This window comes from Nyctibius grandis, chromosome 6 (assembly GCF_013368605.1).
Source record: "Nyctibius grandis isolate bNycGra1 chromosome 6, bNycGra1.pri, whole genome shotgun sequence".
Lineage (NCBI taxonomy): Eukaryota > Metazoa > Chordata > Aves > Nyctibiiformes > Nyctibiidae > Nyctibius > Nyctibius grandis.
Genome location: NC_090663.1, coordinates 53,445,619 through 53,471,974, shown reverse-complemented (window position 1 = coordinate 53,471,974; position 26,356 = coordinate 53,445,619). Strand labels below are relative to the sequence as shown.

Sequence of the window (26,356 nt, the reverse complement as noted above, 5' to 3'; positions counted from 1 at the left end):
AACAGACAAGATGCCTATGTGGCTGATGTACATATGTATGGTTTTGTTCCTTTTTTTTTTTTTAGAAATTAACTTTTTATTTATTGCCTGAGGGAGGGAGAAAACAAATTGTTCGGAGAAAATAAAAGTTTTCAACAGTTGTGGCTGGCGCAGGTTTGTCCTAAGACCAAGACAGGATAGCAGTTTATGCAAACACTCAGCTTTCACAGAGCAACTGTTAAAAATGTATTTATTGAATTTTAAACTATTAAAGTATTGCAGATCAGACATTTAGCCAAGCACATTTATAGATCAAACTCGGTTGTTACAGAGATGTTACCTAAAGTCCACCACATAGGTAGGCTGAGAACCTACCTATTGTCTTCTTTGAGAGAAAGGGTAAAGGAGGAAATAAATAAATGATATCCCAGCTCCAGGTAATTGGGAACCAAGAGAGGAAACATACAGGGCTAGTTCTGAAAACAAGTTACACAAAAAAAAGGTGTAAAAACTCAACCCCCAGGTACATTGCCATTTGGGTTGGCAGAGAAAGCAATTAGGAATGAAGATAGAGAAGCTTATGGGACTGTGCCACAGAAAAATCCCCATTTCAATTTCCAAAGCTGAAGGAAGTTCTGCAGATATTAAGAACAAAGCATCAAAATTACCTTGTAATAGAGACTCTAATCAAACTACATTAGTAATTAATGGAACCAACACTAAAACTTGCCACCAACAGGTTCAGTAAGACAGAAATAGATGTATCAAAACCAGTCAAGGTAATACGACCTGACAGGCATGTGTAATGGGAAATGCATGCCTTTCTCGTGTTCTCTACTGAGTTGTGGGCTCATTCACCGTGCTTCCGAAGTTTTAACACACACATGCTGCCCCCTGATCCTCTAGGTTTTACATCTACTATGTGTTCAGATAGGCAGGAACACTGCCACTCCATCTCTGGGCACGTCTCCTGCTGCTCCCTGAAAGACCAGGAGCATGCTCTGGACTGTGCCAAAGCCACCACCACCTCCGACCATCAATGGATTCAAGACCATGGATGTTCACAAGCCACTCACTACCTGTGGCTAGAACGGCACCTGTACTTTCCCACGACTTCCTCAGCAGGGCTGCAGCACTGCTTGAAGTGACTGAAGCATGCATTAGATGCAGTTCCCTTTAAGATTTCTGAGCTAGATTTTCTGTTGCGAAGCAGCATGGAAAGGAAGAAATCCTATTAAAAATAAATTTACACTTTTCCTGACCTTCAGCTTCTGAGAATGAGTAGCAATGTTCAAACTAATCTGCTTTGTGGCTGGACCCTTCCTTTTACCCATCTTTTGGAAAAATCTGTTCTGGGTAATTTCTGTTAACGGTCCCATGTGGAAATTCTAGGTAGTGCATGTACTGTGCAGGAGCTCTGACTTCACTGCAGGGATGGAGTCTTTCTTGAGAAGATTTGCCACTGTCTTAAGTAGTTCCTGCAGGCCACGCAGTGGCACAACATGTTAGCATCCCTCAGCACTTCACACATTCACGGGGAGCAGACATCTCCTCTAACCTACAACAAACAGTAGGATCAGCTGGTTTCCAGAGCCAGGGAAGTGCCCTTCTCCAGAAGCTACTCCATCCAATATACCACATGCCTTTTCTGTGCCTGCTGCCCACCAAAGCCAGCAGTGCAGAACATTTTGCGGGGCTTTCTTTTTGCTTCAGTGCAGAATTTTGTTTTGGGGTATTCCATTATCAACAAGCAATGCATAAAAGTCTGCAGGAAAAATAAATTCCTGCTGCACAATGCAGTGGGATTCAATCGCATCACATGCAAACATTGAAAACAGGAGTTAGACACGTTGCTCACTCCTTGGACTACAGACCAATAGTGACTGCAAAACAGTGGAACTCGTACAAGAGGTTTGTAACAGTCTCCGTGGAGCTGGGATCAAAACAGATTGGCAGATAAAAATAAGGATGAGAAAATAAGATACACCTTATTAAGGTACTGTACTCTCTGCTTTTAATCCTAACAGAAGTTTTGTTGACAGCATTCAGACTGCAGTGTCACTCTGCACCAGGTACCTAATTCATCTGTCCTGTGGAAACAATTTCAGCAATGGAGAGCAGAACCCTCCCTTCTTCACTACGTGGTGAAGTTTATTTCTGTTTTGCCTGTTAAGGTCCTGTTGCAAACTGCACAGACGTTTCAAAGCGCTGCCTCAAAGGGACATGGACAAAAATCTACAGGCCTGAGAGACAACTGTCCCTTTCCCCAGCAGACACCACGTTCTGTCCCAGTGGGAATAGCTCTTTCTGGAGCCAGTGACAGGTGCCCAGGTTCCCAAGACTATGAGATGGCTTAGCCCAGCGTGTTCTCGCATCCTTAGTTCTTACTGGGCCTCCATTGGTGACCCAATGCTGCAAATGAGCATCCCATTATCAGGGGACTGCCCTTCTCAGGAAGTCGAAAAACTTCTCCATTTCTCAAGAGGCAGCAGCTGCCTGGATATGGGGGCAATGCTATTTTTAAGGTCCCATTCTCTAGAATTAGGAGGCACCAAGTTAATTCCCTCAACTAAAGCAGCAGCACCTGTACTGTAACAACTTGCCAACTGCAGCTCTACCACCAAAACCACAACCAGCTTTTTTCACAGGTAACTTCGATATTGATGGGCAGATCCTCACTTTGTTTTGTACTATAAGAGGAGCTACAACAACGTATGCCAGGAGAGGTGGATGCTACCCCTGCACAGGTTTCTACAACACACAGATGCATCATCAGGCCTGGGTACTCCTCTGTGTCTGGCCACAGACGGATTTGAGATCACGTCATTATGAGACAAAAACCACTGCAAAATTATTTCCTCACACAGCACCTTTACTCTGCACAGAACATCAGATATGTTAACACTGGCAGTTCAAAGATACCAGACAGTATTTTTATCCTCTAGAAGTTCTGCATAAGAAATCCAGACTAGCAGTTAGATCAATCAGCACACAGGAAACAACAAGCAAGAACAGAATCTGGTGCGGGCTTGGTGGGGTTTTTGTTTTTAGGTTTGTTCTTGTTTTTGAAAGCTGTAAAGCTTTTAACTTCCACACCCACACTAACCATTTTGCTCACCTAAGCAGCACAACTGTTTTACCATTTAAAACTATGTCTAATTGGGGATGGTGAGCAACACACACTCTCACTGCTATCTGAAACCCTAATGTAGATAGGCACATCCCCTCACTCCATTATTAACTAAGTTAAAAACAAACCCCAAACTTAAATGATGAATACAAAGCTCCAAAGCCTAGTGGTGATCTTTGCAATCCTAACACTATTAAACAAGTAGCCAAAATACAAGCACCCCATTTTATCAATGCAATTTGATTAAAAGGACAATTAGGCTAGAGCCTGGCTTGGACTTCAAAGCTACATATTTAATCAGGTCACAAAATGAAGCGAGAACCATATATCCACTGCCAGCTCAAGAAAAATAAAACCCAAAGTTCAAGATCTGTTGGAGTATTGCTATTTCTAAGGTTTTCTTTAGAGATATTACAAACAGATGATGTGCAGGTAGCCAGATTGCACCAAATGACTGATTTTAGAGTGGGTGAAGTTCCTCTGTGGGCATAACTGTTTCAACATTAATGTCTTTATGTTAAAAATGAAAATTTTGTGACTTAATGCTGAAAGTGGAAAGCTCATCAGGTTGAAGTTTGTTTTATCCAAACATGTCAGCAAACTCCCACTTGCAGGGAGCACATACATTTTAGCAAACTAAAAGCACACTATTCTGTTGTTTCCTTGCTTTAAGGAGGATAAAACCTGAATGCATGAACTGGATCATCAGATACTAAACAGTGGTGGGTGACAGGGAAATGTACAGCGTGTTGTGTTCAAAGGAACATTTTTTTCTCCAGTTGTTACATGCTCAACACTGAAGCACATCTCCTGGTACTGGTTGTTAAGAAAAAAAAATAACAGGGCTCAATTTTCAACCTTCTCTGAAGCTGTAAAAACACCACAAAAGAAATTGGTTTCTACTTTTGTTAAATGCATATCCTCCATGAGGGGGACTTTTGAAATTGTTTGATGCTGTGCTATGCAATGCTAAAAAATAACTTTCTCCCACCCAGTGAAGTAAACCTGGGAACTTGCAGGGAAGGGGATTAGAGTCAATAAATCTTAGCTTTGTTCTCTGGTATACCTGCAAGCAAATCCACTTGCCAACTGATGTTTTAAAAGTTCCTTTTCATCAAAATGTAAAATCGATATTTAAAAAAATTATTATTTTTGTAAATCCCTTAAGGTCTTCACCTGTGATGTCACACACAAAGATGTGACACAAAACTGCTATAATACACTCTCCTTTATCAGTTTGAAACCCATTTACTGGGTCTCCTATTTCAGAGGGACATGAACCAGATATGCCCTTGTGTATGCAATCTTCTGACTTTTCACCTATCTCCCAGCAAAACCATACGCCACTGTAACTGGAGAGCATTACACAAACTGCATGTACTTAATAGGAGCCTTTTAAAACGTTCTTTTAGAGATGCCAGCAGAGGGCATTGACCTGCTTTAGGAAGTTCTTCCAGCCACAAGAGCTGGTTTTACCCTTGTGGACACTTCTAGGGCTTCCCCCAGAAAACTCACACAGGCAAAGCAGTAAACTGACACAATTGGTTTCCACTCTAAAGTTATACTCACTCATATTATCGTTTGCTCAGAAGTGTGCAAAAAAACCCCTATATTGAGGAACTGGACCTAGCCCCTTCTCAGATGAAATTCATATTGCATTGTTAACGATTTTAGTCAAATCGACTTTGTGCAAAATATCTTTAAGAAGGTTCTGGCTCAACTTCAAAGTACAAAAGGAAAATAAATAGTTGACTAGGATCTCTTGAAAACAAAATGAATGGTGTATACTGAAAAGAAAATTATGGGCTTAATGCAATTTATCTGCAAATAAAATAACTAGAATAGTAGTGTCTGAAATTTTAACATGTGAGATTGATAAAGATTTCTGTTTGCACAATAATGTTCCCAAAGTCTAGATCAAAACAACATTATTTTACACATGGTAACTGCAGAGACTAGGAGCCTGAGACACGTTATTAAAAGGCAGTCCCTTGTAAACTTTCCTCAAAAGGAACAGTAGTAGTTGAGTATGCAAGAGTTACTCATATCGTATTCATCAAGACAGCAATGCTTTATAAAAGACATACAGCTTATTTCCAGGTTGTTAAGAATTTTATATGATACTGATTTTCTGAAACACGTATCCATCCAGTCCAAGATTGAAGTCACTTCCTTCTTCACTGCTCTATAGCTACTAGGTCTTTTGCTCTGCTGCTGTTGCTGTCTGTGAGGGAGCTTCTGGTTTCACAATCTGGTACGTAATGAGATATTCTGGGTATGCCTAAAAGTAAGTCAAGAAAAAAACCATTGCTTTATGCAAGGGTACGCTCAGCAAGTTCACATTTTGGATTTCACTAAAGAGTGACCAGGAAGGACAGTGCAAGAATCAGCTCTACATTTGCAGACTGGAAAAGAAAAAGCAGATTTCAAACCTAGCCAGCACTAAGTGGGAGCTGCTTGATGTAGTTAATACCTTCGTTAATACGCTAGTAGAAAGATGTTTCTTCCATGCAGACACTGCCAGAAATTGTGTGTGCAACAGGCATTCACAATCAGAGTTACTCTCCTTGTTAGCTAATCCTACAGATCAGTCAGTGCCTGTAAGTTACTCAAAAATCTCAGATGCCCAATGTAGCCTGACCCTAAAACACTGACTTGCCACATGACCTGCAAATGCCTTTACTGTCAGTAAAACACGTGGCACACCCAAAGCATGTAACCCAGGTGTCTGTCCAGTGTTTTCTCAAGACAGCTGGTAGGAGGTTCAGTCCCAGAACAAAGCTAAAGTTGCGGGAGGGCAGGGCCCCATTCAGAGGAACCTAGACAGATCAGAGGAGACTGGACCAGCAGAAGCCTCATGAAATCCAGCAAGGGCAAATGCACCTGGGATGAACTAATCCTTGTAACATTGCAGGACGGGAAGCAGCTCTGCTGAAAAGGTGCTTGGGGCCCTTGGGTGACAGCAAGCTAAAGCAGAACAAGTGTGTCCTGGCAGCAATAAAGGCTACCAGCATCCTGTAGTACATCAACAGCAGTGCAGTCAGTCAACTGAGTGTAGTGATGATTGCCAGTATTCGCTAGACCACATCTAGACAACTGCATACAACTTTTGGGCCCTCCAATACAAGAAAGATGTCACCAAGCTGGAGCTAAGTTCAGCAAAGGACCAATAAGATAGTGAGGGGGAGGGAGCAAGGATAAACAAGAGGAGGCTGAGGGAGATGGGCTTGTTCAGTTCAGAAAAGGGAGGGCTTTGTCAGACCTCATAGCAATCTTCCATCACGTATGGAAGGGTACTGAGAAAACAGAGCCAGATTCTTTCCTGAGCTGCCCAGCAGGAGAAATGAGATTAATAAAACAGAGGAGGTTCCTATTGGATACAAAGAACATATTTTTTCCTTTGACGATAGTGAAACAAAGGCACAAGCTCCTGAGAGCGGCTGTGAAACACCATTCTTCAAGGCCTTCAAGAGCTGCCTGGTCAAAGAAAGCCCTCAGCAATCTGGTTTGAATTCAGCGTGAACAAGAGGCTGGCCTAGGTGACCTCCTTAAAGTTCCTTCCAACCTGAGTTTATTATATAATCTTGGAGCCATCTGGAGTAGCAAGCAAACCACTCTTCTAGAGTAAGGGTCTATCTGAGTTACTCAGATTAAAAATCAGCTCCTGAAGATTGCTTTCCTACTTCAGCTGCTATTTAAGGTCAGTCTCTGGCATACAGGGACACTGTCACTGCTGGGAATCGACGGGTAAAACGCCCACAATCCTCATTAACTACAAGAGCCCCAGAAATGCACGTGTTCTTGTTACTGCAGTAATGCTGGTAAAATGCAATGGGAGAACCAGTGCCTACTGAGAGAAGCTACAACTCTTAACAGACTCTAGCAGTGCTGGACAGGACGAATTCGGCAATCCTGCATGGTATAAATCAGAGCAGCTCAGTGGATAGGAGTAGCATTTGTTGGCTTGATACAGTTCCCTGTTTATTTCCACATTTAAATTAAAAAAATCTAATCAACCAGGTTATCACAGCACACCTGGTATGGAAACCAGTCACATCCCCTCTCCAGCTCCAAGCTCTGCCCTTCCATGCCCAGTCCTTGTTAACCCACGTACCTGTTCTCCTCTATAGATAACATATTCAGCGTATGCAAGTCCATTCACGCTTGGCCGGCCAATAACAGAATGGTGCCCCGGAGGTGCATGAGCCATTTTCATTGTGCTGAACTGAAGAAAGGATTTTCCAAGGGTCACTCTACAGAAGAGCATTTGTCTAAAAGGAAAAAAGAAAACATCATTTTAAAATCTCTTACTAGGAGTTGTATGCTTCCAGAATTATTTCAGATTTTTGAGTTTATTTTGTTACAATTAATTTCTTGAGGTTTTCTTGAGAAACGCTTTTAGAAACCAGTTCTAAGGCTGTATAAAACCTGTCACAAAAAATCTTTCTTGACACACAGAAGGGAAAACACACACTTTGTTTAGCCCTCATGTGAAGGCTGTTATAGTTCATTTTATATAAAGCAGCTGAAAGAAGCTGAAAATCTGTGTTCCTACCAGCAGGGTATGGACAGGTGTCGAAGTGTGAAAAGCACATTGATCTACTCCAGCACAAAACAAAGCTGTGATTAAGTCCTCTTCACTACCTCCAAAATTATCTGATCCACGGTACAACACTGTACTGCTGACCACCACTTTGCACTGCAGTTTTGTTCTGAGAGTGCCTGGAGTTTAATTGCTATTTTCCCCTGACTCTTCATTTTCAAACTTGCTGTTTCAAGCCCCTTTCCTGAGCCGCAATTCACTTTGATTTATACTCACTGTATGCTTAGATGTAATTTTTGACCTTTCTGTGGGACACACTGCTTTTATATCCTTTTTTGCTCAGCCCTGACAAACAGAAAACTGCATTTTTCCTGCCATGACCAAGCTCAAGTGGCTGTTCTTTCCCTGCAATTCATCCTGTGCCAGGACTGTAAAAACCCAGACAGCCAGAATTACATCTAGGGAACTCTGCTGGACTCATACCTGTGGCAGACATAACAGGACCTGTCTTTGTGTGTGGGACAGCCTGTTCCTCCCCCTATCCCATACACATATTGGTTGCTTTTTGAGGAGTTCTCGGCAAAGTAAATTCCAGCTCCAAACATTCCTCCAATGTATGCGTGCCTTTCATCAAATCCTTTGTGAATGATAGCATTAATAAAAGGAGACCCTAGAACAGAATGACACAAAACGATGTGTTATCATACATACTTGTTAAGCTCTATAGTAATACAGGACTCTATGTCAAGAGGAGCTTGTTTGCCTCAAATAGACCATTAAATAACAGAAAGCATGCTCAGTCAGCTGGAAGGGGGCGATACCCAGCAGGATGCAGTGGTGTGTGGGATTTATCATTCTATACCAAGATCCTACGTGTGACTCATATTTCTTACTCATTTCACAGATCTTGTTAAATAGCTTCCCCCCACTCACATTTCAGCACGATTTATCTTGTCAATGCACACCTTCTCCAGCAGTCAGTACTGGTTAAGATGGGGCAAGATGTCAGAACAATCATATCCAAAACCAATTTCCTACGCAGAATCACAGAAGGATCTAGGGCAGGAGGACCCTCAGGCAACTGTCATTTGTAGGCACTTCTGGATGCTTCTAGAGAACATCTTGCTGAAACTCATGGTTGGTTTTGATTCCTTTCCCTGCTGGTTGCCTGAAGTGCCAGGGTAAAACGCTTTGACTGTGTGCTACTCCCCTCTTTTAGAAGATATTCTTTCTCACAGCAATATAACATCCTCCCAGCGGCTTTACTGGAAATGACTAAGATATGGCTTATCAAAAAATTTTTTTTCTTTTTTTTTTAAAAAAATGTACTTTTTATCTAGTTTAGCTTTTCAGATTGCAGTAACCACACAGACTAACTCTACCACCCCCACACCCTTGCGTTTCTAGTGTAGAAATACAATTACTGTACAGGATGGTGACACAGCAACATTAACATTGGCTGTGGGTCCTTGTAAGCTTTTTTTTTTCTTTTTTAAATACCATTACATACAGATAGAGATCACTTCCTTACCATGAAACAACATGCGTTCATTGTGATGGTTATGATTCTCCTCTGAGACCTCCTTCTGTCTGTGACAGAATCTCTCCCGCAACTTCTTGTTCACAACCTTTTGAATCTGCAGTGGTACAACAAGTCCAACCATACTTGAAGTGGAATTGAAATGGAATATAGTTTCACAGAGTTTGCATAAATTTGACAGGAAAACAAAGAGTAAGATACGTGAATGGTATAAAGAAACCCCATGGCTGTTCTGCATGCAAGGCTGAAGTCTTTCAAACGAGTTGGTAGCACACGCTTACTGATGGTTAAAACTATTGTGAAATTGCAGCCTAAGTTCTGAGGTTTAAGGAAGACTTTCAGGCTTCTTCCCTCAGAGCTTGTAATGCCATCAAGAATTACAAACTGTCTGAAACTCCTTCCCTCTCAGCTTTCACCTCTGTTGAACAATCTGGGCTAGCTTTTTGAAGCCTGCTCTCTGGTTTAGGTTGAATTTTTATGAAAAGAACAACTTCTGAGGAAAGAAATTAGGAGACGTTTAATCTATCTTGAGATATCGTTCCAGCCACACTCTCTAATACCACTGCGGTTTCTGTAAAGGACTTCACCTTTGGTTGAGAGCAGGATGGAAGCAGAATGGAAGCAGAGTTTGCTTCAGGACATATGATTTACTGGGCCAAGTTGCAGAAGCTCTGCACAGGCTCAGTTTTCAAACAGATACACAGCAGGGGTTTGCTGGAGCTCAGGAACTGAATTCTGTTCTGATTTCCTCTATTTCCTTCTCCCCCAAAAAAGGAACCAGAAAGAGTACTTTCTCTCAGAAAGACAACACTCAATTTTCTGATACACCAGGGCTTGTAAAAGGTATTTTTCTAGTTGGCAGAGGCAAAGAAGAAGGTGTCAAGATCCAAAGTAGCACAGGGAGATAGAAACTTTTTATTAAAAGTCATGCTCATCCTTTCCCCCTCTCCCAAAATCTCCTTTAAAAAGGCAAGAAAAGACTACACTGAGAAAAAAAAAAATCTGTGCTGCAGTCAAATACAGAAGTTATAGATGTCTGAAATTAAATCAGGATGTGAAATAAGTCAGGCTCTTCACCACTTCTGTCTTCAATATCAGTTCTTCAGACTCCTTTAAGAGCACAAGTGGATACTTCTCCCTCATTCCTTGTGCAGAGCACATGATCAGTCTAATTTTAGCACTTAGCACTTTAACTCTGCTCCTGAGTATTATTTCAACAAAGAACTTGAAATATAAAAGGGTGATCCATTAAACCAATTCTGCCTGCTTGCATAAGTACCAACTTATTTTACCACATAGAATTAAGAGGTTTTGAAACTTACCCTGATGACATTGTACCTGTTGAAGATCCCGCCAGCATTTCCACCATCCCGATGCTCCCGGATTGTACTTTGCATCTATGTAAGTGAACACAACTGAATGTTCAGCACACAAAACTTGCTAGCAAGGCAAGTATTCATGCAATATATCAGTACACCACTGGCAACCACAGACAATCTTGATTGAAAAGTAATTAAAAAGTGTCAAAAAAAAAACAAACCTGCCAAACCCCTCAATTTTAAACTGAGGTACACCCTTTATTTCTCAGGCACCCAATGCACTATGCTGTTCCACAATAGAGAATCTGGATGACGCAATTATCCAATCTTGTAATAAAAATATACATAGGAAAAAGGAGAATAGTGGCAGTTGCTATCAAAATTATACATGACTAGAAAACCTGCTTTAGATTAGAAAAAAGCCAATCTTTGAAAATGAATATACAAAAAGATCATTTTGAAGTAATAAAAAATGTGTTTCTAATGAGTACAGCTTGTATTTCTTAGTGATAGGAAAATGCTTGCACTGTAAATTTTCCTATGTCATTAGCAGCCCCTGAGAATTTCAATAGTTTTGTCGTGTCTTTTACAGAGGTATTTATAGCTACAGCAACAACATTTAGTAACAGCTCAAATAAATATCCCAATTTACTATAGCAGACAAGTGACCCTTTCTGTCAGAAATGTTTATACAAAAGATCTGCACAAACTCCAGGTTACAGAGTTACTAATCAAAAATATTCCAGGCTAAGATGGCAGCAATCCTAAATATCTAGACTTTTAAAAAGACTCCAAACACTTCTGTGCTACAGTGTAGGAACACTACTCAAACAGCAAGTGCACAGTAAAACAGAGTTTCTTCTGAACACAGCTCTTCAGAAATTCTCTCTTCTGTTATGATTTATCTTTCAAAATGGTATCTGCTTTTATTTTACTTAAATAAAAGAGCATGTGTGTGTGGGAGGCAAAATTACAGTCAACTCTCAATAATCCAAGAGCTGTTTATCTGGGTTACAGATTAACTAAGCCATTGAGACAAGAGAAAACAAGCTGGTTCACATGCAGAAACAGCCTGAGCACAGAGAATGACTACAGACTTGCAAGGCCTTGATCTTCACTCATGGCCTTTGATTTTCACAGGTCTACCTATCCCTAGAAAGCTGTGGAAACCCTTGCTATAAGATGACATCCAAAACACAACAACAAAAAGGCAAAGTTGGGATAATACTAAGTGAGCAAACAGGCCACTTATTAAAAAAAATTGGCAGGACACAGAAAAATAATTTCCCATCGTTGCTCTATATAAAAAGACAAATAAAGAGCCCTAAACTTCATGTCAGATCTATGCAATACGTACACCAAAGCATATTTTATCACTTTCAACATGCGTTGCATGCTTTAGCTCTGCGGGGTTATAAGTGAAAAGAGAAATACATTGCACCACTGGAGCATTAAGAAAGGTACTTGCAATACCTCCTCTTCTACGGACTGATACTCCTTATCGTCAGGAGCAAGGTCAAGAAGAATGGTGCCCTGACTCACGCAGTGGAAAGTCAAATAAGGATTTGTGCCTGTAAAGAGAAGGAATTAAAGGAATAAAAATCAACAGGAGAAAACAATACCAGCTCTATTTGTATCCATCATCATCTTTATTCTTTTTAAATAAACCCAGTACAGCAGGAAATGCAAAATAAACACAAGGCAGAAGCACAACCTTGAAAAGATAAAGTGCTTTTGTTAGCAGCAGAGGCTTTAAAAGAGAGAAGAAAAATGCATGTGGGACATAATAGCATTTTAATGCTTCCGCTTTCAAGAGAAGCATCTGAGAAGTGTGGGGCAGCAAAAAAACTCCATCAGGTCCACACTTCAGGATACAACTGGCCTGTGGGTAGGTACGTAGGGCAAATCAATCCAAAAGCTCCTGCCTGGGTGAAACAGGTTCCCTGGAAATGGGCACAGCCTCCACAGCTGCCTCAGGGGTGTCCGTTCTCTGGAACGGCAAGCGACCACTGGGTCCTGTATCTCCTCAGTGTGTTCTTTACCTGTCACAACCCATCCAACCACCAGGTCTGCCAGCAAGTACATTTTCCTGACATCCGGATTCTTTCATGTCCTGGTGACAATGCCTACATTTACAGAAGGTGACTGCTGAGAGCCTGCTGTATGCTATACTTAGACTAACTAGTAAAAGTGTTATATTTACCTTGCTGCCCTCCTAGAAGTCTCTCCACACCTTTTATTAATTTGTGGCGGTGTCCATATGCATTGATCCCAATTTCTTTAAGCTCCTCATGCCCCATGTCTGCCAACACATCCAGGGTTATCTGGGAAAGGGGAAAGACCACAAAAATCACTTGGCAAACCTGGCCCGATTTCCAAGGCTGATGGGTATCAGTTCAGAAAATGGAAGGTATTCATGCTGCAACCAAGAGAGTACGTATATTTCATGTTTTGCTGCACTTCTAATTGCTGCCACCTTCTGGCAAGCCTCTCCTTATCACAGGACCATACCCAGGTGCTACAGCCTGAAGCTGTGCAAAAGTTTTACTTCTCTTACAGCAATCAACAAGAGCTGGTTCTCACAGGAGGTTCTCAAAAACATTTTTGCTTATGTAGAAGGAGGATGCACGGAAACGCTGGGACAAATCTGAGAATATTTTGGAAGCAAAGTTTCACATTGTTGTGCAATTCATTATTTTCACTACACAAGCAGAAAGGAACATTCTATAACCTTACTAATAAACGTTAAGTGTGCTTCACATCAACATTATTATGGTGTGTGTTATTACTGTGTGTATATATCCACGTGTGTACTTGCATGTGTATCAAACCAATGGGTCAGCTATGCTAAGTCCTGCTCAACTATTCCACTATTTTTGGAAATAATTATCATTGTGAGGACACATACAGCTATTCATTTGGTTGCAATATATGAATATATCTACTATCACCTGACCAGGTTTTAAATTTCAAGGTCATGGAGACAACTGGTGGAAGGAGAAAGGTAATAAAACATGATGTCAAATAAACATTTTGTTTTTAAAGAATGGGAGATAAAGGCTAAATAAAATACATAATTTTATTACTATAAAGCAATTGTGCACTGAAGTGATACTGTGAAAAACAGAAATATTTCATCTGGAGGAGATAATTACATAAAATCTGCTTCCAAGTTTACACCTTAAACTAGAATAGGAAGCTCAGCAAATAATAGAAAACCATACAACTTGATTCAAAAGAAGCTGGATTGTTAGCACAACTGGACTTGCAGATATGAACTCTGTCCACTACAAATTGAATATGATTAATTCAAAATAAAGCAACTCAAGCAAGGAATTAATAGCTGCACTGAACATCCATCCAATTGAGCAGAAAACAATCCCACTGAAAAGCCACTGAAGACATTCATCACGTGCAGTGGAACATTAAAAAAAAGATAACAGAAGAAACCCAGATATTAGAAAGCATCAGGAGGAGGCTAGAGCCAAGGTGAAAAAGTGCACAGGAAGGTACTGCAGTGCTTGGAAAAAGCAGCTTAAAACAACAAGCTTAAGGAAGATGACCTTGTTTTCACTAGAAAGAAACTTACAAGAGGAGCTGAACAGTTTCAAAATGATGAATGAATATAGTGAATGTGATTTGCATTATTAAATCTTATTAGAAGGGGAAGATTTTAAAAACAGGTTAGGAGTTACAGAAGCAAAAGTAGAACAAAACCACCATGGTAACAGGAAGGTGTGAAAAATAATAAGAAAAGAGAGATGTGACTAGAATATAGGTTGGTTTGCTTCTTACTAGAAGAAGTTCCAAATTAAATAAAAGAGCTTATGCTTCATATATAAGAAGAGAGAAAAGATTCTATGGCATTTTAACTTTGGGGAGATACCTCCAGTAGCGTTTCATGGAAACAGTTGGAACTTTTCCCATAAGCAACACATTATATTTCAAATGTTTGTTTCCTGACCCCTCATAAAAGAGTAGCAGCAGAGGCCTGGGAAAAAAATAACCATCAAATGCAGCCTCTTGCACTTGTACCTTTCACTTCTGCTGCTGTCTCCATCTCACTCATGTGAACAAATAATCTATTTAACTGTAACATGTTAAAGAAAGGGTACATAAAAATAGTCTACAAATACATTAGAGGTAGTTCTGCTCTAAAAAATAAAGTAAGCTTGAGAAACTGTTACATTTGTTGTATTCTTTCCATACATTGTGTATTATTGATAAATCTGCAAGTTTTTTCCCCCATCTCTCAATTCCATTTGAAACTTGTTAGCCCTGCAAAACCCAGTTAATGCTGTAGTCCTAACCTATTAGGAAATGTAGTTTCTGCATTCTCTAGTGTGACTATGCCCCAGTAAACTAGATTTTTATTTCAGCTTATAGTCAAACTGGAGGGTTTCCTAGATCTAACCAAAGTGTCATATGCAGCACCACCAGTGGTGAAAGGCTTGTTTGAATAACAAGACTGCTGAAGGACAAGAGCAGGTGACATTCCAACCTCACTTTGTTATAGCCATCATGTTCAACGTTCACAAGGTCCAATGTAACTCTCAGAATACAAGCCAAATTGGCAGTCACCATGTATATATAAGAAAGTGAAAGACACTGGATGTCTGAATCAAACAACAAAAAAGACTTTCACAGGTTTCTCAACTTCACCATAAATATCTGGGGACTCATTTGCAGTTTTCTTGGACATATTTGTTTTTCTGCAGATGTGAAGTTGTGGTCTTTTGTTTCCCTTTTTCAATTAGGGAATGAAAATGTCGCTCAAACTTATTAGATTAGACTATCTTTTAAACATACAGAGATGATGCTTGCCACTTACCTGTTCTGTCTCAAAGATGTCCCGAAGGTGTTCAAGACCCAGACTTTTTAGGAACTGGGTAATGTTCATGTCAAGACCAGAAACTATAAGAGAAGTAACAAGTCATTAAATCCTATGCACTTGAATTAAAACCAAAACAAAACAAAAAAACAAACCCCAAATCTCCCTTAAAAAAAAAAAAATCAAGCAATACCACCAATTCTCTCAAAATTCCAAACTCTGATTCTTTTTACAATCAATTTGTCTATGTCTACAATAAACAATCCACTTCCACTGTGTGAAAGCTCAGCGCAAAGCTCATCACTGTTCCCTCCTCAGAATCAACTATTAAAAAGCACAAGCTATCTGTGGCAAACACAGGCTCATATTGCAAAGAGCAGGAAAGGACGGGTGGGTGTATTTGTGCTATGTAATCACCTAGATGCTGACATAAAGCATGCATTCCAGATACTAATCAAAGGGTTTAAAAAGCCTTAGTAAAACCCCCCAGGCATCACAATCATAATTCCTTCATCAAAATAATTCTCATTGGATTTTCTGTATAAAATCAACAATGAACATCTGGGCACCTAATCAGATCTGCCTTTGTAGTCAGACCTAATCACTGATAGCAAACACAGATGAACAGCCAACAATGCTCCTGGCAGAACACATGAAAACAGCGCAAGCATCAGACACTTTACAACACAGATAACAGTTCAAGCTGCACAATATTTTCTGGCTAGTCAGAAATGCTTTTCGGATAAAGCGAGGCCTATTGTGATACTAAGCTACTGTACTTCTGGCAATGTAAACTTGTCGAGCAGCAAATGCACCTTCTCCTTCCTTCCTTTCAGTTCCTGCTGCTCCATCACCAGCATTTGATGTCCCTCCTACGGCTAGTTCTGCCAGTGGCCCAGTGAGGTTATCTATACTGCTGGCAGCAGAGAGGCAGGACGGCGTAGATGCTGGTGAGATCAGGGAGGCACTAACAACAGTAGCTTGAGGCTTAAAGCATGTAGGCAAAGCTTCTGGAGGCATCGCATCTATCAGCAAAGCTCGGATATCATCAGCCTGAAAAACAAAGAACATTCAACATGAGGTTCTATTATCACAAGTACTGACCTCTGGAAAGAATTTCTCTTTGAATTTTTTTTTGATTGCTCTGTTCCCCCATTAAAGAGAAAACTGCCAACTTTTGTAACACGGCAATTTATGATTGCAAGAACATTCTGATTCACTACTCAGGTGAGTAGGGTACTCCTCATTTCTAAAGGTAAGTAAGAAGGTACATCTAATTCCCTTTCTGGCAGAATGATTTTATAGGTGTTAAAGCCAGGAAGAGCAATGCAGCAACTTTATCTGAAATCCTTCACAACCTAGGCCAGGCGATGCTGCCTCATAATTTCTCTGTCCGACTCAACTTCTGGTCAAGCATTTTGCACTGGATCAGGGTTTCAATGGAAGGACTCTTCCATTGCCTTTGCTATAATCACATCTTATAGTGTTAAAATAGAAAAAAAAAAGACAGGAGCCACAGGAGAAGTATGAACTTAGCTAAAAATTGCATTTAGCCTTTGTTGACTAAATTGAGCAGGACTCTCATCTTCAAGAATTTCCTCCTTGCATGTTCTCATAGAACATGATCAAGATATTCTAATTTTCCCACAGAGAAATCAAATAGTTTTCCTATCTCTCATCACAAAGCAAGTTTTCTAGGGCTCAGATTATGCTGGAGGTTATTTCTTGAACTCTCCACAAATCAATCAGTGACTTTAAAAGATACTTGCACCACAACCAGACACAGCATCCAATTTGGTTGCATTATCTATTGCATCAAGACTGATTAACCTGGGACATACATGTTCATGTAACCTTATCAGGCTTTTTAACCAGCTGCCACTGCCACCACTAACAAGAAACTTTCAGGTGCCTGTTTTAGAAAAAATTTGATAGTCACCTGCAAATCTTAGAACACTGTTTTGGAGTTAGTCACAAAAGAACTGAGGTAATATGCAGGCACTGAGCATAACCATCCTCTAAATGATCCCACTCCTCTAAAGGCCCATCTGATTTTCCTTCTAGGTTCAAAGAAATAATCACCATCAGTACACAGACTGACCATCATCGGGGACATTTCAGATGGGTTTACTTCTGGCAATAAGAAGATTGATCCCAGAAGTGAATCCTTAAGTAGAAGCAAACCTTAAATCACAAGTCACATTAAGATCTCAGCCAAAAGAAAAAGCCTGTACCCATGTGTAAAAAGTCACAAACAGGCACCCTGGAGATGCTCATCTCCCTCCACCTCAGCACCGCTGATGCCCTGGAGTCATAGAAAGCCATTTAATATGCAGAGCAAATCCTCCAGAGCAGTCTGTGGCTAGTACGCCAACATGAACTTACTGTTGCCAGGTCTAGTGGTGTCTGACCCTCTTGATTCTTCATGGTTGGATCTGCTCCATGAGCTAACAGCAGAGCACAGAGTTGTGTCCTTCCTTTTTGTGCAGCTTCATGCAATGGTGTGAATGCCCATTTATCTGTTGCATTTACACATGTATTGTATTTGATCAACAGCGCTGCTATGTCTACGTGCTGGAAAACACAAGAGCATCTTAATCCATGTGACACTGGTAAAACACGTATTTCCTTTTTCCTGCTGGAGGTAATGGTGCTTAGAGACCCCTGCAATTTCTCTTTCTTTAACTCACTTCTCTGCCTCCTGTGTCTATGTAGCAGTGCACCTCTTCAGGTAGCACTCTATACTGCAACTCCACGGTCATTAAATCTGTATCTGTGCAGATATCAGATCATCCACCAGCATATGTATAATTGGGATCAGGCACAAAATTGTATTTCTGCCAAATCACCCAAAGTACATAGCATGAAGTTTGTGCCAGCTGCAGGAGCAGACATGATACTTGATCTAGCATAAAACCAATAGAGTTAACTGCCAAAATATTAGTAGACAAATTTGAACTGGCAACACAAATTTACAGGACTACAACATTTGTGATACAATACTAGAAGCTCTAAAGATCAATGTGTTGTACTGCTGAGTCACCACATAAATGTCTGCACACAGAATTCTTCGTTGTACTTTATTTCTTTCTTGCAATTTCTTGCAAGACTCTGAACCCATCCATGGCAGCACAAATTTGTTCTTTCTCCAATCATATTTTATGAGAGAACTGTAACTCATAAAATGCATGATGAGTGTCATAAGGACAACTGTTTCACATGGGCTATAAAAGTAACGATCTTACAACCCCACGCTTCCATCAATACCCCATCCTTGAAGTCTCCCAAGTTGAAATAAGAGAATTGAAAACTGGTGAATAAAATTTTTGGCTGCCTCTGATCAGTAAAATTACTCGTGCAATACAGCTAAGCAATAAAAAAGCAAGTATTCAAAATCAGTAGGTAGGAGCATGAAACACTGAAATTGTAAGCAAAAGTGCAAAGACTTGCCAATGGATTTAATTTTTCCTCTTAATGGCAATTAAGTGACTTTCAGCAGCTCTCATAAAAGGGCTTGCTCTCTGAATAAGTGTGGTTTGAAAAGACTGCTGACCTTATTTTTCCTCTCTTCCAAATTTCTAAAGCAATTGCTGTTCCTGTGACTTTTCTGCCACATGAAACCCTACTGAGGGACATGCAGCATTAAGTGCTGAGTGGGAGAACAGAAGATAAATACTTTGTAAGGAAAAGGTTGAGTCTGTGAAACCTGCCAGCTATGAACTTGTGAAACCAGTACTCATCTCCTCGCTACCTCTCAGAGACCTGAACAGGCTGATGACAGCTCAGAGAGAAGTGTGGGGCACTACAGGGAAGGTATACAGCAACTCTTAACTAACTGCCTCGTTAACTTTTCCCAGAGAAAGTAAGGCAACCAGATTAGATGGGCATTATGATTTTTAGAAGTGATAATCAGCTTGAACCAACCACTAACATTTCCCTGTGCCAGCACGGAATGTTTTGCCTTTGTGTAAAATGTGTGTTTTGGTTTCCCGTGCTTGAAAAGAAAGAACACAATCTTTGCAACAGAAAGTATCTCTAGATCTAAGCAACATCCTGGGAATTTAATGCTTATTGCAGATGCTGATGAACAATACTGCTTCGTATTAGGACCCAGTACCATAAAAGAATTTTGTGTTGCATTTCTAAACCTTCAGCAGGATTTGGAGCTTTTTGCTCTTTTGGACACCGGGAGCCCAGACTAACAGAGAACCAAGGCAAATGATGCAGGCTGAGTTTCATTGCTAAGCTCTCCTTAAAAACAAGGTGAACACTACTTTTTATTTCATTTGGCTCTCAAACAAAAGCAATCGTGATTCTATTATGATTATCTCTCCCAGATTTTGCTCTTCTTGTGCCAGGGCCAAGCAATAGCGGGCCAAGAATATCATGAGACCATCAAAAACACTACTTCTGGAGATTCATGTCCTCTGTCTGACTGTAAGCACACTGCTAGGAGCTTCTCAAGCACTGTCTCTGTACCATTATTTGCAAGAGATTTCTTTCTCACCTCATCCACAATTAACAGCTGCTAATAAGCAATCCATCAGGCATCTGCATAACTGGTATGCACACAGATGCTTCCTCCTGTATGGAGGAAAGAGGGCCTTCCTCATCCAAAATGGTTTGAATCAGCCACTGCAACCTCACTGCAGTAGACAGCTTGCCCAGGAGGACACCCATACTACAAACTCAGTAGCCCTTCAACACTGTAGCTTTAGCGATAGCTTCCTCATCAGAGACCAACTGTAGCAGATATCCACTTCTCCGTCTTCACCCAGACACAATCCCCTGGTATTGTTCTCTTCCTTCCATCCAAGTCTTTCAGCAACAACTTGAGCTCTTTTCCGTTTCAACAGTCATTCCAAATTTAACACTGTTCAATGTTGTGCATCTGCTTGCCTGCATAAAAGCTATGTTCTAGTGATCTTTCCACACCGCAGCCTTTAACTGCTACAGCACACCTGTATCTGTGTCTTATTTAGATCTGTCGGACTGCAAACAGGACTCAGAAGAGCAGCTTAGCCCAACAAGTATTTCACGCCATCAAAACCTGAACTATGTTCACAGCAAGACAGCTGCAAAATAACTGTCTTTGGATATGACTTTAAGGAGCTCCTTGTTGGTCTACTCATGGCAAGAATGCCTGCACCTACCCCATAGGATGCTGCATTGTGTAGGGGGATTAATCCTCCTTTGTCCTGGGCATTAACATCAGCACCATGCTCAAGAAGGTATTCAGCTACTTCCAAATTGTTGTAACCAGCTGTAGAAAAGGCACAGAAAAAGAAATTGGGTATTAAGAGAGCTAAACTAAAGAAAAACTATTAGACAGAAAAGCTAAAGCAATTTTTCTACTGCAGAAGCTCCTCTTTTCCCAGTAACTGTATTACCTCCTGAAATACAGCTGTCATAGTTAACAACTCTCTATACAGGACAATCCTCTGTGAAACTCTTAACTATACTAATCCTGGTTTTGGTGATTAACTTCTGCTGCCCTATCATAAATATACAAGCCTTCAAAACCTGGTGAGTTACCCACCTGCAAGATGTAGCGGTGTTGAATTTCTTCCCTGGGTGTCTCTGCAATTGATATTTTCTTGAGTACATAGCTTCTGCACTCGTGCCAGGCACCCCTTTTTGGCAGCATCTAGCAAGGCAGCATCTCCTCGCAGTAAGTCCTGGATATCCGTGTCTCCTTCTTTCACCAAATCTAGAGGAGTGTTCCCATCTCGATTCTTTTTTGTTGGATCAGCTCCATGCTGCAAAGAGCAAAGTGGAATGCTGCTGTCACTACCATGAGCAAAGCAGTGCACATAAGCGTGTCACTATTTTGTGGCACAAGATAGGAGGCGGGGGATTTTGCTGACCTGCCATCGTGAAGTAACAACTGTACAGACTAGTAGGCACATGAGAATAAATCCAGGAGTCTGAGGCCTAAAGCACTAGTCTGCAACACAGCTGTGTGGATCTCAACTCCACAGGCAAGAATGGCAGCCCTCCGCGAGAGCTGCCACTGCTCTACTTGCAACTGAAGTAGGTTCGGGAGCATATCCTGCATATAGCTATACCCTACTGTCACAGCAGGTGCTAAAGAAAAGCCAACTACAAATACCTTGCCGGCCAATCCTTCCCTTCTCCTGCAAACTGGCTGGCAGAGGTGTTTCCTCAGCACACCTTTCTGAGCTAGTGAAGCCAGGCACCAAGTTTCACTAAATGCCACCCTGCTATTGAAAGGCACTTGTTTCAGAAGGGAACTAGAAAAATACTCATTTCTACACTTTCCAATAGATAAGCAGTTTACAGGTCATGGAAAGCAGCAAAGAAAACATTTTGGTGGGAAAGTAGATTTGGATGACTGCTGAAATATATCTGTGCTGGTAAAACATGCAGATCAGCCAGTGATAAGAACACAGTACTGGAGCACAGGATGAGGAGGGGAACATACATCTACATACAGCATATGGTGTAAGGCATGTCCACATACGATTTTGTGGGAAGACAGCTCCTTCCCTGTTCACTGTCAGCAGCAGTGGGGAAAAAAACAAAGATAGATAAGGTAGAGGCAGCTGCCTGCACTATAGGCAGCTGGCCCCTTTGGAATAATCAAACACAGTGGTCCAACCCTTGCCAGCAAGTCTACCCTGCCATTTCTCACTGGGGATGCTGGCAAAGCCGTGTTAGTGTGAGCCACAGGGGATAGAGAGAGCAGAAGGAATTAACTGTCTTGTATTTGGAAGCAGTACAGCAATGCTCAGGGTGTAAAGAGTAAACAGCAAGGGACACAAAGGAACAGAGTATTGATTGCACAGAACCACTTCCACATCTGTGGTGCTTTTGGGAAGCAAGCATTCTTTGCACAAAGCCTTTTAAACTGCAATGACTTCTCCAAGATAGGACCTTAGATCCCTTAATTTAAAACTCATCAAAAATGGAACTATTCAAATACTTTCCATAATAAATGTCTAAATGAAGAGGCAGTGTTTTCTGAGACCCCTTCAAAGGCATAGAAACAAACGAAGGCAGTAATTTTCAAGAAAGGTGATGAAAAAAAGAAAGTCCCTCAACAATGCCTGTTACATTTTTGTTTCCTTCTTCAAGCAGAACAGGACAGAAAGAGCACAAGTCAGGAGGAGTCAAGCTCAACATCCACAGCTCAGCAGAACTGATAGCACTGCCAGCTGGCAGAAGAGACACAGCAAGAGAAGCCCTGAGCAAACTGCAGCATGAGCACATATCCAGGGACACCCAGAGTCTTTACAAAACTGTGTCACCTTAAGGGCATATATAGCTCTTGTGCAAGAGTGATTTCAAAAAGGAAGATTTTCAGCACTTTTCTATTTCCTGTCACACATCCATTCAGGACCCTTTGAACACAAAAATGGCTACCTGCCCAGTGGAATGATCAGAAAACTCCAGAGACGTCCAGTGACTATAAAGTAACGCTGTGCTTGAGTAATTATGAGTGCTTCTGTAGCTTGAGCTAACATCTGTATTCAGGTGTTACTACCAGGGCCATCATCGTGCCTACTCCACAGACATCTCTGAATATCTTCTGGTTTCTGCTGCAGACCTGTTTCAAACTGATGTGCTACCCCCTCTGAATGCTTTTTTGGTAATCAAGTGAAATAATTAATGAGATAGGAGGGAAATAGCGGGGCTTTGCAGCAGCAAATGAAAAGAGAAGTGAACGGGGAAGAGCCTCATCATTTTAAGACTATTCATATTCTGACTTACTCCTATTTGAAATGCTGTGCCTCAGAGGACATGAAGTAGGCAAGGCTAAAGCAGGAAATAGGATTGGCAAGAAATTCTACTCTAGCACCCTCTTTCACCCTCCCATGGCAGCATAAGACCTTATGTTAAGAAGTGTCTCAAACTCATTTTTCTCACTGGAAACATGTTGGCATTACCTCATGCTTTTACAGGTTCTTCCACTAATTATAATGAATATTTATTCCATGGTATATTAATATGCATTTTCTCCAGGAGGTTGATAAATTATACATTAACATAACAATTTTAAATTTCTCACATGCCAGACACCATTTAGGACCCACTACCTGAAAGGAGGTTGTAGTGGGGTGGGGGTCAGCCTCTTCTCCCAGGCAACTAGCGACAGCACTAGAGGACATGGCCTCAAGCTGTGCCACAGGAGGTTCAGGTTGGACATTAGGAAAAATTTCTTCACAGAAAGGGTTATTACGCATTGGAATGGGCTATCCAGGGAGGTGGTGGAGTCATCATCCCTGGAGGTGTTTAAGAAAAGACTGGATGTGGCACTTAGTGCCATGGTCTAGTTGACACAGTGGTGTTAGGTCAAAGGTTGGACTCAATCCCAGAGGTCTCTTCCAACCTAGTCAATTCTGTGATTCAGTTATTGCTCTGGAACACACTCTTGTGTAAGTATTTACAAAGGTTTACTTAACTGCAGCAACTGTTCCAGAAAGGGATAATTAGGATAAGGTGGTTTTGGTTTTTGTTTTTTGGTTTTTTTTTTAACACGAATTCAGCTGCTTTTTCCAGTTTGAGAGTCTTGTCCTACTTGGTTAATACTATTATTACACATACTGGAAAAAGTAACTGTACTGATGATTCTTTGTAAGCAAACTGACACTACACAAGAAACCATCTGAATATAAAGATGAAAATAGATTCAAAGACACCATAAAGAACTCATTGAATGCAATTAACTGCATTAATTAATTAATCTTCAGCAAAAATAAACATACACATTTAAAGACACATCTGAGAACTCCAGATCACATACTTTTAAAAGCAGCTTGCAGATTTCGTATTTTCCTTTTGCTGCTGCTTCATGTAGAGGAGTGAATTTCCACAGGTCTGCCACGTTGACAGAAGCACCGTGCCTCACTAAGAGTTCAGCCACTTCGTAGTGTCCATAAGAACAGGCATTGTGCAGGGGTACTAAGCCACTAATCAAAGAGAAGTATTAATAGCTACAGAAAATAAAATCCAATATGCAATCATACAAAGTCCCAGTAGATAAAACTCCCACTTCCACCAGACATTATTGGTATTTTCCAGTCTTTTCAATTTTCATGGCTTTGTCCCCCTGCTATTAAAACATCAATTAAAAGTTCATTATCCTTCTTCAGTTCTCATCCACTAGACTTTTAAATACTTAGCAAGCACCAATGTTACTACTTGCACAAGCAAGTAACTTAAATGCTGTTAACAACAGTTAAAAAATAAATTGCAAGAATCACTGATGTTCTGACTTTGCATATTTGAGTGTAAATTTCAGAAAAGGTATAACACTATACAATGGGTTTGAAGTACAATTAGTAAGCACTGCACACCTGATAGATACAGAAAGATATCCAAACATTTCTTTCAGGGAGAGCCTGAAAATTCAGTATTGGAAATGCTTTAGCATTGGAAATGAATTATCCCCCACCCTGAACCGACAAGGGAAAGATCAACATAATCATGCTACTCTACATGATTGCTTTGCAAATAATGGAAAAACCTCTAAATGGTTCATAGCATTTAACTGCATATTAACAGAATAAATAACTAACTAAATAATAAAAGCTAACTAACAGAATTAGAAAAATGACCAGAGATAACCCTGGTATTTTACCCCATGCAGTTCAAAACTAATTTTAGATCACATGAAGTAACTTAAAGGGTGCTTTTAAGCACAACAAAGTCTCCAAAATGGGCAAAAGGGGAAAGAGAAGGATCATGTATTACAATGCCAGATATGTACTTGACAGCAGCTTTGCCAGAAAGCTAAGTATGCCTTAATGGTCTACAAATCTCCCTACTGTGATGTCAGAAACAATGCAGAACAAGAAGAAAGGAAAGAGAAAAATTGTCAAGGGAAAAACATAATGGTTACTGAAATACAAAGCAAAATAAATAGAAGGGCTAGAAGTCTCACACTAATAGAAAACGGCAGAGCATATCATGGAATGAAACGTACCCTTTATCTTTGGCATGCACATCTGCCCCATGGTGCAACAGATACTCTACCACTGATACACGGTTATATCCTGCAGCGAAGTGCAGTGGCGTTGAATGACGGCCTTCCAAATCTCTACAATTCACATTCTGAGGGCTGCAAAGTTGCTGCAAAGACAAAAGAAGAAACCAAAATCCAGTACAGAACTAAAGCAAATAATAAATCCCACAAACCAAACAAAAAACAATGAAACAAACAAACGAACAAAGAACAGAAAGGAAAAACCCCAAACTACCACTCCTAAACATCCCAACACAAAATCTGATCCATTTATTATTATATACAAATTTTTAGAGGTTAGGTTTCAGGAAATTTCTTTCCACTTAGGCAAAGTTAAAAAACTGGCTGCTCTAAATTTATGGCCGAAAGTACTTCTATATCAAACAAGCCTTAAATGATGGAAGCAGTCTAAAAACATTCCTCATGTATTGGAAAGGGTGAGCCTCTAAATCATCAAGCACCAGGTTCAAGGCCATGTAACTTTCTCCAGATATGTTACCATTTCCAGCTTATGTTGTCTTCAGAAATCTAGAAATATTGAGCTTGGCAGTCAAAGGAGCTGCTGGTGCACAAAACCACTGCTGTTTGAATATGAATATGTATCATGTTGAAGTTCAAGGTAAGAATGCATGCAGAACGGTCTATCTTCAGGCTATTTTGCCCACAGACCAAGTATGAAAGACAAGATCAAACCTTCCTGTGATGTTGGGATTCCACGGTCTGACCCTTCAGCTTTAGATTAAGGATGGCTTAAAATGTGAAGCCCGCTACCTGTTAACACTTTTGTTTGCTTGCCTTCTGATGGAATCATGCACCCTGAGGCTTGTTTCTACTAACTGTGATTCTGAGGATCACAGGGTCCACTTCAAAGAATTACAGCTGCATCTGCAATATTGCATCTGAGTTCATCGAAGACATGACTGTGTGATGGACTGGGAGAATGAATATATCATCCACTGGGCAATACTTCCACAACTTTTGTAGTAGAGGCTTCCACAAGCCTTGCACAGCAATACAAAGTGGAAA

The 26,356-nt window shown here is 40.6% G+C and overlaps 1 protein-coding gene across 1 annotated transcript in view; it reads right to left on the bottom strand.

Moving 5' to 3' along the window:
- Window positions 1-212: 212 nt before the first annotated feature.
- TNKS (tankyrase) overlaps window positions 213-26,356 on the bottom strand; it is a 148,241-nt gene continuing 122,097 nt past the window's right edge. Inside the window, exons 14-27 of the mRNA XM_068402666.1 lie at window positions 25,292-25,437; window positions 24,110-24,275; window positions 20,882-21,101; window positions 20,496-20,605; window positions 17,728-17,916; window positions 16,158-16,395; window positions 15,343-15,425; window positions 12,715-12,835; window positions 11,985-12,082; window positions 10,515-10,589; window positions 9,184-9,289; window positions 8,136-8,322; window positions 7,224-7,380; window positions 213-5,390 (exon numbers count right to left, since the gene is read on the bottom strand). Of these exons, the coding sequence (XP_068258767.1) occupies window positions 5,304-5,390; window positions 7,224-7,380; window positions 8,136-8,322; window positions 9,184-9,289; window positions 10,515-10,589; window positions 11,985-12,082; window positions 12,715-12,835; window positions 15,343-15,425; window positions 16,158-16,395; window positions 17,728-17,916; window positions 20,496-20,605; window positions 20,882-21,101; window positions 24,110-24,275; window positions 25,292-25,437 (1,983 nt within the window). The 3' untranslated portion in view covers window positions 213-5,303. The remainder of the gene's footprint in view (window positions 5,391-7,223; window positions 7,381-8,135; window positions 8,323-9,183; window positions 9,290-10,514; window positions 10,590-11,984; window positions 12,083-12,714; window positions 12,836-15,342; window positions 15,426-16,157; window positions 16,396-17,727; window positions 17,917-20,495; window positions 20,606-20,881; window positions 21,102-24,109; window positions 24,276-25,291; window positions 25,438-26,356) is intronic.